The sequence below is a fragment of the Oncorhynchus nerka genome, linkage group LG18, assembly GCF_034236695.1.
Source record: "Oncorhynchus nerka isolate Pitt River linkage group LG18, Oner_Uvic_2.0, whole genome shotgun sequence".
In the NCBI taxonomy this organism is placed as follows: Eukaryota; Metazoa; Chordata; class Actinopteri; order Salmoniformes; family Salmonidae; genus Oncorhynchus; species Oncorhynchus nerka.
In genome coordinates this window covers 84,260,999-84,274,638 of record NC_088413.1, presented here as the reverse complement: position 1 = coordinate 84,274,638, position 13,640 = coordinate 84,260,999, and the positions used below count along the sequence as shown (strand labels likewise).

Genomic DNA, 13,640 nt, shown 5'->3' with positions numbered 1-13,640 from the left:
ATACTGTACTCTATATCATCTACTGCATCTTTATGTAATACATGTATCACTAGCCACTTTAACTATGCCACTTTGTTTACATACTCATCTCATATGTATATACTGTACTCGATACCATCTACTGTATGCTGCTCTGTACCATCACTCATTCATATATCTTTATGTACATATTCTTTATCCCCTTACACTTGTGTGTATAAGACAATAGTTTTGGAATTGTTAGCTAGATTACTTGTTGGTTATCACTGCATTGTCGGAACTAGAAGCACAAGCATTTCGCTACACTCGCATTAACATCTGCTAACCATGTGTATGTGACAAATCAAATTTGATTTGATTTGAACACGGCAGTTAACCCCACTGTCCCTAGGCAATCATTTAAAATAGGAATTTGTTCTTAACTGACTTTCCCGGTTAAAAATACCTCAAATCATGATAAAAATATTAAATCATTTTCTGGTTTGGGCCAGAAGTTTACAAATGGGGAAATGAAATGAATCATATTGAGTAACCATGCCTATTGAAAGCAGTCTGATCTATGCATTTCACTACATGGTATTCATTTATTTTCTAAGTGCCTTCCACCATTATGTAATCAGATATAGTTGAGAACATCATATCGCTTCTTTCTACAATAATGACTGCAAGGCAGACTTTGCCACATTATTATTATTTATACAGCTGTGAGAAGGTACACTCAAAGTCAATGATTCCAGATAACAGCTCATTTAAAACACTGTCCAGGGAGGGAACAGATCATGATTGCTACAGCCCTGTTTTCAGCCTGTATACTAGCCTGCTTTTGTGTTCATGGTAAGTACAGGTTGTTTTTCAGAGAGACCGTTATATTTATCAATACTTTAAGTTCCTGAAATGACAGAGCATCACATTATTTAAAGCCTTCATAGAATGTTACCTGCACACAAAATTGCACATCAGTATGTACGTATGTATGTTTACTTTCTAATAATTTCTCTCCAAGGCAACGAAAGGTGGCAGGAGTCCAACCAGCCTCAGAATGAAGTGAAGGAGAATCTAAAGGTACTGTAGATTCACACATCCTCCACAAACATCGCCGTAGCTACATCAGCTAGTTCATCAGACATGTTTATTATTGTCTTGGTGTCCAGGAGTTCCCTGCGACCACAATACACCCTGTCTTTCACTGCCCAGACATGAGCCCCTCCCCCATGGTTCCCACCTCAGGTGAGTCTCTCCTCTCCTCCTGTCCTTTCCTCTCCTCCTCAACCTCGGGTGAGTCAAATCACAAAACTCGGTCCTTAATTCAACTGAGAGAAAAACACACCAGCCAAAGTTGTTTCCGAACACCACAGCCAAACAGTCTTCATGTTGTTAATGCTGCTGTCCTTTGATTCCAGTGGAGTTGGTGAAAGCTGCAGATATCAAAGTCATAGCAGCTCTGGGGGACTCTCTAACGGTGGGTGGAATTCACTGTCCACCATTAGTAGCTATTCATCTCAGTAAATATGTCACTTTCCTCCTTAACAAATGTAGTGAATATTGTCTATGATCAATGTGGTGAATATTGTCTCTGGCCAATGTAGTGAATGAATTATGTGTCTCTGTTGCAGACAGCTATTGCTGCCAATGGCTCCACCATTCTGTCAGTCCCTGTTGAATATCGGCATGTTTCATGGAGGTGATTTTTACTTCAACAGCAATTAAAGTTGAACTCAAATCAAATGTTATGTGTCACATGACCTTACAGTTAAATGCTTACTTACAAGCCCTTAACCAACAATGCTTTAATTAAGAAGTTAAGATAAAATTAAAATAAAAGTGTTAAGTAAAATACATAAGTAAAAAAAAAAATAAAAAAAAATAAAAGTAATATAATGAAACTGCAGCAGTAAAATAACAAGCAAGTCTATATACAGGTTATTACGGTATAGAGTCAAGTGGAGGCTATATACAGGTTATTACGGTATAGAGTCAAGTGGAGGCTATATACAGGGTATTACGGTATAGAGTCAACGTGGAGGCTATATACAGGGTATTATGGTACAGAGTCAATGTGGAGGCTATATACAGGGTATTACGGTATAGAGTCAACGTGGAGGCTATATACAGGTTATTACGGTATAGAGTCAAGTGGAGGCTATATACAGGGTATTATGGTACAGAGTCAACGTGGAGGCTATATACAGGGTATTACGGTACAGAGTCAATGTGGAGGCTATATACAGGGTGTTATGGTACAGAGTCAACGTGGAGGCTATATACAGGGTATTACGGTACAGAGTCAACGTGGAGGCTATATACAGGGTATTACGGTACAGAGTCAATGTGGAGGCTATATACAGGGTATTATGGTACAGAGTCAACGTGGAGGCTATATACAGGGTATTACGGTACAGAGTCAACGTGGAGGCTATATACAGGGTATTATGGTACAGAGTCAACGTGGAGGCTATATACAGGGTATTACGGTACAGAGTCAATGTGGAGGCTATATACAGGGGGTACCGGTACAGAGTCAAGTGGAGGCTATATACAGGGTATTACGGTACAGAGTCAACGTGGAGGCTATATACAGGGTATTACGGTACAGAGTCAAGGGGAGGCTATATACAGGGTATTATGGTACAGAGTCAACGTGGAGGCTATATACAGGGTGTTACGGTAACAGAGTCAATGTGGAGGCTTTATACAGGGTATTACGGTACAGAGTCAATGTGGAGGCTATATACAGGGTATTATGGTACAGTCAACATGGAGGCTATATACAGGGTGTTACGGTACAGAGTCAATGTGGAGGCTATATACAGGGTGTTACGGTACAGAGTCAATGTGGAGGCTATATACAGGGTATTATGGTACAGAGTCAATGTGGAGGCTATATACAGGGTGTTACGGTACAGAGTCAATGTGGAGGCTATATACAGGGAGTACCGGTACAGAGTCAACGTGGAGGCTATATACAGGGTATTACGGTACAGAGTCAACGTGGAGGCTATATACAGGGGATACCGGTACAGAGTCAACGTGGAGGCTATATACAGGGGTACCGGTACAGAGTCAACGTGGAGGCTATATACAGGGTATTACGGTACAGAGTCAATGTGGAGGCTATATACAGGGTATTACGGAACAGAGTCAAGGGGAGGCTATATACAGGGGGTACCGGTACAGAGTCAACGTGGAGGCTATATACAGGGTATTACGGTACAGAGTCAACGTGGAAGCTATATACAGGGGGTACCGGTATAGAGTCAACGTGGAGGCTATATACAGGGGTACCGGTACAGAGTCAACGTGGAGGCTATATACAGGGTATTACGGTACAGAGTCAATGTGGAGGCTATATACAGGGTATTACGGTACAGAGTCAAGGGGAGGCTATATACAGGGGGTACCGGTACAGAGTCAACGTGGAGGCTATATACAGGGTATTACGGTACAGAGTCAACGTGGAAGCTATATACAGGGGGTACCGGTATAGAGTCAACGTCGAGGCTATATACAGGGTATTACGGTACAGAGTCAATGTGGAGGCTATATACAGGGTATTACGGTACAGAGTCAATGTGGAGGCTAAATACAGGGTATTACGGTACAGAGTCAATGTGGAGGCTATATACAGGGTATTACGGTACAGAGTCAATGTGGAGGCTATATACAGGGGGTACCGGTACAGAGTCAATGTGGAGGCTATATACAGGGTATTACGGTACAGGGTCAATGTGGAGGCTATATACAGGGGATACCGGTACAGAGTACATGTGGAGGCTATATACAGGGGGTACCGGTACAGAGTCAACGTGGAGGCTATATACAGGGTATTACAGTACAGAGTCAACGTGGAGGCTATATACAGGGGGTACCGGTACAGAGTCAACGTGGAGGCTATATACAGGGTATTACGGTACAGAGTCAACGTGGAGGCTATATACAGGGTATTACGGTACAGAGTCAATGTGGAGGCTATATACAGGGTATTACGGTACAGAGTCAATGTGGAGGCTATATACAGGGTATTACAGTACAGAGTCAATGTGGAGGCTATATACAGGGGGTACCGGTACAGAGTCAATGTGGAGGCTATATACAGGGTATTACGGTACAGAGTCAATTTTTTTATTTCTTTTTTTATTTCACCTTTATTTAACCAGGTAGGCAAGTTGACAATTGCGACCTGGCCAAGATAAAGCAAAGCAGTTCGACAGATACAACGACACAGAGTTACACATGGAGAAAAAACAAACATACAGTCAATAATACAGTATAAACAAGTCCATATACAATGTGAGCAAATGAGGTGAGAAGGGAGGTAAAGGCAAAAAAGGCCATGGTGGCAAAGTAAATACAATATAGCAAGTAAAACACTGGAATGGTAGTTTTGCAATGGAAGAATGTGCAAAGTGGAAATAAAAATAATGGGGTGCAAAGGAGCAAAATAAATTAATTAATTAAATACAGTTGGGAAAGAGGTAGTTGTTTGGGCTAAATTATAGGTGGGCTATGTACAGGTGCAGTAATCTGTGAGCTGCTCTGACAGTTGGTGCTTAAAGCTAGTGAGGGAGATAAGTGTTTCCAGTTTCAGAGATTTTTGTAGTTCGTTCCAGTCATTGGCAGCAGAACTGGAAGGAGAGGCGGCCAAAGAAAGAATTGGTTTTGGGGGTGACTAGAGAGATATACCTGCTGGAGCGTGTGCTACAGGTGGGAGATGCTATGGTGACCAGCGAGTTGAGATAAGGGGGGACTTTACCTAGCAGGGTCTTGTAGATGACATGGAGCCAGTGGGTTTGGCGACGAGTATGAAGCGAGGGCCAGCCAACGAGAGCGTACAGGTCGCAATGGTGGGTAGTATATGGGGCTTTGGTGACAAAACGGATTGCACTGTGATAGACTGCATCCAATTTGTTGAGTAGGGTATTGGAGGCTATTTTGTAAATGACATCGCCAAAGTCGAGGATTGGTAGGATGGTCAGTTTTACAAGGGTATGTTTGGCAGCATGAGTGAAGGATGCTTTGTTGGGAAATAGGAAGCCAATTCTGGATTTAACTTTGGATTGGAGATGTTTGATATGGGTCTGGAAGGAGAGTTTACAGTCTAACCAGACACCTAAGTATTTGTAGTTGTTCACGTATTCGAAGTCAGAGCCGTCCAGAGTAGTGATGTTGGACAGGCGGGTAGGTGCAGGTAGCGATTGGTTGAAGAGCATGCATTTAGTTTTACTTTGACTATTTAAGAGCAATTGGAGGCCACGGAAGGAGAGTTGTATGGCATTGAAGCTTGCCTGGAGGGTTGTTAACCTCATAGTCCGCCCCATCCCGCATGCGGTATCGTTACTACAGCCTCAAGCTCATTACCATAACGCAACGTTAGCGATTTCTAAAAATCGCAAATGAAATGAAATAAATATGCCTGCTCTCAAGCTTATCCTTTTCTTAACAATCCTGTCGTCTCAGATTTTCAAAATATGCTTTAGAACCAGAGAAAATCAATAATTTGTGTAAGAGTGGTGATAGCTAGCTTAGCATTTAGCGTTAGCATTTAGCACGCAACATATTCACAAAAACCAGCCAAGGAATCAAATAAAATAATTTACCTTTGAAGAACTTCAGATGTTTCAATGAGGAGACTCTCAGTTACATAGCAGATGTCCAATTTTTCCTGAAAGATTCTTGTGTAGGACACATCGTTCCCTTTTGTTACTATGCATTTGGCTACCGAAACTAACCGAAAATTCAGTCACCTACACGTCAAACTTTTTTCCGAATTAACTCCATAATATCGACTGAAACATGGAAAACGTTGTTTGAATCAATCCTGAAGGTGGTTTGTCATATATCTCTCCATTGAAAGCACCGTCCTTGAAGCCTGCTTTGTTGTCTGATTCGAATGGAAAAATACTGGGAGCTGACTTTTGCGCACCAAATGCCACGCAGACACCAAGCGGGACACTTGGCAATTGTAGTCTCTTATGGTCAATCTTCCAATGATATGCCTACAAATACGTCACAATGCTGCAGAGACCTTGGGGAAACAAGATAAAGTGTCCGTTTATTCCTGTCGCATTCACAGCCATATAAGGCGATCATGGAAAACGTAGCCTCAAAAATCCTGTTCATTTCCTGGTCGGTCATACATCTTGGTTTTGCCCGAAGCATTTGTTCTAAGGGACTCACAGTGAAAATCTTTACAGTTCTGGAAACGTAAGAGTGTCTTCTTTCCAAAACTATCAATTCCAAGCATATTCGAGCATCTTTTCGTGACAAAATATTGCGCTTAAAACGGGCACGTCTTTTTATCCAAAAATGAAATACTGCCCCTAGAGTACTAACAGGTTAACACAGTGTCCAAAGAAGGGCCAGAAGTATACAGAATGGTGTCGTCTGCGTAGAGGTGGATCAGAGACTCACCAGCAGCAAGAGCGACCTCATTGATGTATACAGAGAAGAGGGTCGGTCCAAGAATTGAACCCTGTGGCACCCCCATAGAGACTGCCAGAGGTCTGGACAGCAGACCTTGTGTGTGGAGGCTATATACAGGGGGTACCGGTACAGAGTCAATGTGCAGGGGGGCAGTTAGTTGAGGTAATTGCGGTAATATGTACATGTAGGTAGAGTTAAAGTGACTATGCATAGATAATAATAGCAGCAGCGTAAAAGAGGGGTCCGGGTAGCCCTTTGATTAGCTGTTCAGTAGTCTTATGGCTTGGGGGTAGAAGCTGTTAAGAAGCCTTTTGAACCTCGACTTGGCGCTCCAGTACCACTTGCCGTGGAGTAGCAGAGAGAACAGTCTATGACTAGGGCGGCTGGAGTCTTTGACAGTTTTTAGGGCCTTCCTCTGACAGCACCTGGTATAGAGGTCCTGGATGGCAGGAAGCTTGGCCCCAGAGGATGTATTTTTTTTATTCACCTTTATTTAACCAGGTAGGCCAGTTGAGAACACCTTTATTTAACCTGGTAGGCCAGTTGAGAACACCTTTATTTAACCTGGTAGGCCAGTTGAAAACACCTTTATTTAACCTGGTAGGCCAGTTGAGAACACCTTTATTTAACCTGGTAGGCCAGTTGAGAACACCTTTATTTAACCTGGTAGGCCAGTAGAGAACACCTTTATTTAACCTGGTAGGCCAGTTGAGAGCAAGTTCTCATTTACATCTGGGACCTGGTCAAGATAAAGCAAAGCAGTGTGACACAAACAACAACACAGAGTTACACGTGGAATAAACAAACACACACTTTTTTCTATTGTGTTATTGACTGTATGTACAGTGTGTGCAAATAAGATAAGGGAGGTAAGGCAATAAATCGGCCATAGTGACAAAATAATTACAATTTAGCAATATACCCACACGAGTCATAGATGTGCAGAAGATGAATGTGCAACTAGAGATACTGGGGTGCAAAGGAGAATAAAAAATAACAGTATGGGGATGCGGTAGTTGGATGGGCTATTTACAGATGGGCTATGTACAGGTGCAGTGATCTGTGAGCTGCTCTGACAGCTGGTGCTTAAAGCTAGTGAGGGAGATATGAGTCTCCAGCTTCAGTGATTTTTTTTTTTTCTTTCTTTTTTTTCCAGTCATTGGAACATTTCCAATTGTTCCAGTCATTGGCAGCAGAGAACTGTAAGGAAATGCGTCAAAAAGAGGAATTGGCTTTGGGGGTGACCAGTGAAATATACCTGCTGGAGCGCATGCTATGGGTGGGTGCTGCTATGGTGACCAGTTAGCTGAGATGAGGCCGGGCTTTACCTAGCAAAGACTTATAGATGACCTGGAGCCAGTGGGAATATGTAGCGAAGGCCAGCCAACGAGAGCATACAGATTGCAGTGGTGGGCAGTATATGGGGCTATGTTGACAAAATGGATGGCACTGTGATAGACTGCATACAATTTGCTGAGTAGGGTATTGGAAGCTATTTTGTAAATGACATCGCCGAAGTCAAGGATCGGTAGGATAGTCAGTTTTACGAGGATATGTTTGGCAGCATGAGTGAAGGAGGCTTTGTTGCAGAATTTTGGATTGGAGATGCTTAATGTGTGTCTGGAAGGAGAGTTTAGTCTAACCAGACACAGAGATATTTATAGTTTTCCACATATTCTAAGTCAGAACCGTCCAGAGTAATGATGCTAGGCTGTTGTAGAGCATGCATTTAGTTTTACTAGCATTTAAGAGCAGTTGGAGGCCACGGAAGGAGTGTTGTATGGAAGCTCAGAAAGGTGACTGAATGGTGTTGTCTGCGTAGAGGTGGATCAGAGAATCATCAGCAACAAGAGCGACATCATTGATATATATACAGAGAAAAGAGTCAGCCTGAGAATTGAACCCTGTGGCACCCCCATAGAGACTGCCAGAGGTCCAGACAACAGGCCCACCAATTTGACACACTGAACTCTATCTGGGGCGGCAGGGTAGCCTAGCGGTTAGAGCATTGGACTAGTAACCGGAAGGTTGCAAGTTCAAACCCCCGAGCTAACAATGTACACATCTGTTGTTCTGCCCCTGAACAGGCAGTTAACCCACTGTTCCTAGGCTGTTATTGAAAATAAGAATTTGTCCTTAACTGACTTGCCTGGTTAAATAAAGGTAAAATAAAAATCTGAGAAGTAGTTGGTGAACCATGCGAGACAGTAATTTGAGACCAAGGCTATTGAGTCTGCCGATAAGAATGCGGTGATTGACAGAGTTGAAAGCCTTGGCCAGGTTGATGAAAACTGCTGCACAGTACTACTGTCTTTTATCTGTGGCAGTTATGATATTGTTGAGGACTTTGAGCGTGGCTGAGATCAGCTCGGAAACCAGATTGCATAGTGAAGGTACGGTGGGATTCTAAATGGTTGGTGATCTGTTTGTTAACTTGGCTTTCGAAATCTTTAGAAAGGCAGGGTAGGATAGATGTAACAGTTTGGGTCGAGAGTGTCTCCCCCTTTGAAGAGGGGGATGACTGCGGCAGCTTTCCAATCTTAAGGGATCTCAGATGATACGAAAGAGAGGTTGGACAGGCTAGTAATAGAGGTTTCAACAATTTTGGCAGATAATTTTAGAAAGAGGGGTCTAGGCCAGCTGATTTGTTGGGATCCAGATTTTGCAGCTCTTTCAGAACATCAGCAGTCTGGATTTGGGTGAAGGAGAAGGGTTGGAAAGTTGCTGCAGGGGGTTAGTGGGCGGGGTAGTGGTAGCCAGGTGGAAAGCATGGTCAGCCGTAGAAAAAATGCTTATTGAAATGATCGATTATAGTAGATTTATTGGTGGTGACAGTGTTTCCTAGCCTCAGTGCAGTGGGCAGCTGGGAGGAGGTGCTCTTATTCTCCATGGACTTTAGTGTCCCAATACTTTTTGGGAATTAGTGCTACAGGATGCAAATTTCTGTTTGTAAATGCTAGCCTTAGCTTTCCTGACTGAGCATATTGGTTCCTAACTTCCCTGAAAAGTTGCATTTCACTGGGGCTATTCGATGCTAATGCAGTACGCCACAGGATGTTTTTGTCCTGGTCAAGGGCAGTCAAGTCTGGAGTGAACAAAGGGCCATATCTGTTCTTAGATCTTAATTTTGTGGCATGCTTATTTAAGATGGTGAGGAAAGCACTTTTAAAGAACAACCAGGCATCCTCTACTGAAGGGATGAGGTCAATATCCTTCCAGGATACCCAGACCATGTCGATTAGAAATGCCTGCTCACTGAAGTGTTTTAGGGTCTATAGCAAGCGGCAACATTGAGAGTCTTATTTCTGGAAAGGTGGATTTTCAACAGCAGAAGCTCGAACTGTTTGGGCACAGACCTGGATAGTATGACAGAACTCTGCAGGCTGTCTCTGCAGTAGATTGGGCACAGACCTGGATAGTATGACAGAACTCTGCAGGCTGTCTCTGCAGTAGATTGGGCACAGACCTGGATAGTATGACAGAACTCTGCAGGCTGTCTCTGCAGTAGATTGGGCACAGACCTGGATAGTATGACAGAACTCTGCAGGCTGTCTCTGCAGTAGATTGGGCACAGACCTGGATAGTATGACAGAACTCTGCAGGCTGTCTCTGCAGTAGATTGGGCACAGACCTGGATAGTATGACAGAACTCTGCAGGCTGTCTCTGCAGTAGATTGGGCACAGACCTGGATAGTATGACAGAACTCTGCAGGCTGTCTCTGCAGTAGATTGGGCACAGACCTGGATAGTATGACAGAACTCTGCAGGCTATCTCTGCAGTAGATTGGGCACAGACCTGGATAGTTTGCAGAACTCTGCAGGCTATCTCTGCAGTAGATTGGGTACAGACCTGGATAGTATGACAGAACTCTGCAGGCTATCTCTGCAGTAGATTGGGCACAGACCTGGATAGTATGACAGAACTCTGCAGGCTGTCTCTGCAGTAGATTGGGCACAGACCTGGATAGTATGACAGAACTCTGCAGGCTGTCTCTGCAGTAGATTGGGCACAGACCTGGATAGTATGACAGAACTCTGCAGGCTGTCTCTGCAGTAGATTGGGCACAGACCTGGATAGTATGACAGAACTCTGCAGGCTATCTCTGCAGTAGATTGGGCACAGACCTGGATAGTTTGCAGAACTCTGCAGGCTATCTCTGCAGTAGATTGGGTACAGACCTGGATAGTATGACAGAACTCTGCAGGCTATCTCTGCAGTAGATTGGGCACAGACCTGGATAGTATGACAGAACTCTGCAGGCTGTCTCTGCAGTAGATTGGGCACAGACCTGGATAGTATGACAGAACTCTGCAGGCTGTCTCTGCAGTAGATTGGGCACAGACCTGGATAGTATGACAGAACTCTGCAGGCTGTCTCTGCAGTAGATTGGGCACAGACCTGGATAGTATGACAGAACTCTGCAGGCTGTCTCTGCAGTAGATTGGGCACAGACCTGGATAGTATGACAGAACTCTGCAGGCTGTCTCTGCAGTAGATTGGGTACAGACCTGGATAGTATGACAGAACTCTGCAGGCTGTCTCTGCAGTAGATTGGGCACAGACCTGGATAGTATGACAGAACTCTGCAGGCTGTCTCTGCAGTAGATTGGGCACAGACCTGGATAGTTTACAGAACTCTGCAGGCTGTCTCTGCAGTAGATTGGGCACAGACCTGGATAGTATGACAGAACTCTGCAGGCTGTCTCTGCAGTAGATTGGGCACAGACCTGGATAGTTTACAGAACTCTGCAGGCTGTCTCTGCAGTAGATTGGGCACAGACCTGGATAGTATGACAGAACTCTGCAGGCTGTCTCTGCAGTAGATTGGGCACAGACCTGGATAGTTTACAGAACTCTGCAGGCTGTCTCTGCAGTAGATTGGGCACAGACCTGGATAGTATGACAGAACTCTGCAGGCTGTCTCTGCAGTAGATTGGGCACAGACCTGGATAGTATGACAGAACTCTGCAGGCTGTCTCTGCAGTAGATTGGGCACAGACCTGGATAGTATGACAGAACTCTGCAGGCTGTCTCTGCAGTAGATTGGGCACAGACCTGGATAGTATGACAGAACTCTGCAGGCTGTCTCTGCAGTAGATTGGGTACAGACCTGGATAGTATGACAGAACTCTGCAGGCTGTCTCTGCAGTAGATTGGGCACAGACCTGGATAGTTTACAGAACTCTGCAGGCTGTCTCTGCAGTAGATTGGGCACAGACCTGGATACTATGACAGAACTCTGCAGGCTGTCTCTGCAGTAGATTGGGCACAGACCTGGATAGTTTACAGAACTCTGCAGGCTGTCTCTGCAGTAGATTGGGCACAGACCTGGATAGTATGACAGAACTCTGCAGGCTGTCTCTGCAGTAGATTGGGCACAGACCTGGATAGTTTACAGAACTCTGCAGGCTGTCTCTGCAGTAGATTGGGCACAGACCTGGATAGTTTACAGAACTCTGCAGGCTGTCTCTGCAGTAGATTGGGCACAGACCTGGATAGTTTACAGAACTCTGCAGGCTGTCTCTGCAGTAGATTGGGCACAGACCTGGATAGTTTACAGAACTCTGCAGACTGTCTCTGCAGTAGATTGGGCACAGACCTGGATAGTTTACAGAACTCTGCAGGCTGTCTCTACAGTAGATTGGGCACAGACCTGGATAGTTTACAGAACTCTGCAGGCTATCTCTGCAGTAGATTGGGCACAGACCTGGATAGTTTACAGAACTCTGCAGGCTGTCTCTGCAGTAGATTGGGCACAGACCTGGATAGTTTACAGAACTCTGCAGGCTGTCTCTGCAGTAGATTGGGCACAGACCTGGATAGTATGACAGAACTCTGCAGGCTGTCTCTGCAGTAGATTGGGCACAGACCTGGATAGTATGACAGAACTCTGCAGGCTGTCTCTGCAGTAGATTGGGCACAGACCTGGATAGTTTACAGAACTCTGCAGGCTGTCTCTGCAGTAGATTGGGCACAGACCTGGATAGTTTACAGAACTCTGCAGACTGTCTCTGCAGTAGATTGGGCACAGACCTGGATAGTTTACAGAACTCTGCAGGCTGTCTCTGCAGTAGATTGGGCACAGACCTGGATAGTTTACAGAACTCTGCAGGCTATCTCTGCAGTAGATTGGGCACAGACCTGGATAGTTTACAGAACTCTGCAGACTCTCTCTGCAGTAGATTGGGCACAGACCTGGATAGTATGACAGAACTCTGCAGACTATCTCTGCAGTAGATTGGGCACAGACCTGGATAGTTTACAGAACTCTGCAGGCTGTCTCTGCAGTAGATTGGGCACAGACCTGGATAGTTTACAGAACTCTGCAGGCTATCTCTGCAGTAGATTGGGCACAGACCTGGATAGTTTACAGAACTCTGCAGGCTCTCTCTGCAGTAGATTGCAACTCCGCCCCCTTCGGCAGTTCTATTTTGACGGAAAATGTTGTAGTTAATGATGGAAATTTCAAACCCCCGAGCTCCAGAGGTTGCGGCAGGATTTTTGGGTGGCCTTCCTAAGCCGGGATTCAGACTCAGCTAGGACATCAGGGTTGGTGGAGTGTATTGAAGCAGTGAATAAAACAAACTTAGGGGGGAGGCTTCTGATGTTAACATGCATGAAGCCAAGGCTTTTATGGTTGCAGAAGTCAACAAATGAGAGCACCTGGGGAATAGGTCTTATGCTGGGGGCTACAGGGGCTGGGTTAACCTCTACATCACCAGAGGAGGAGTAGGATAAGGGTTAGACTAAAGGCTATATGAACTGGTCGTCTAGTGCATTGGGAACAGATGATGAAAGGAGCAGATTTCTGGGCGTGGTAGAATAGATTCAGATCATAATGTACAGACAAGGGTAGGGTGTGAGTACAGTGGGGATAAACGTAGGTATTGAGTGACAATGAGAACTTGCATTTCTGGAGACACAAGCTAAGCCAGGTGAGGTCTCATGTGTGGGGTCTCATGTGTGGGGTGTGTGACAAAAGAGCTATCTAAGGCATGTTGAGCTGGACTAGGGGCTCTACAGTGAAATAAAACAACTACCCTAAACAACAGAAGACCAGGCATATTGACATTAGAGAGAGTTATGTGTAGCTCGAGTGATCATAGGGTCCAATGAGCAGCAATAGGTGAGTCCAGTAGTCACTAATATGCTAGGCGAGCGGAAGTCGCAGCATTCGGAAAGCTAGCGGGTCGGGAATAGCAGATGGGTCTTCGGTGACATCGCAATGGAAAAGCCTGTT

General features: G+C 44.8%; 1 protein-coding gene across 1 annotated transcript in view; it reads left to right on the top strand.

Annotated features, from left to right (window-relative positions):
- Window positions 1-687: 687 nt before the first annotated feature.
- The window catches only part of LOC115126475 (phospholipase B1, membrane-associated-like), a 56,089-nt gene continuing 43,136 nt past the window's right edge, over window positions 688-13,640 (top strand). Inside the window, exons 1-5 of the mRNA XM_065004466.1 lie at window positions 688-813; window positions 983-1,041; window positions 1,131-1,206; window positions 1,380-1,438; window positions 1,593-1,660. Coding sequence (XP_064860538.1) covers window positions 759-813; window positions 983-1,041; window positions 1,131-1,206; window positions 1,380-1,438; window positions 1,593-1,660 — 317 coding nt within the window. The 5' untranslated portion in view covers window positions 688-758. The remainder of the gene's footprint in view (window positions 814-982; window positions 1,042-1,130; window positions 1,207-1,379; window positions 1,439-1,592; window positions 1,661-13,640) is intronic.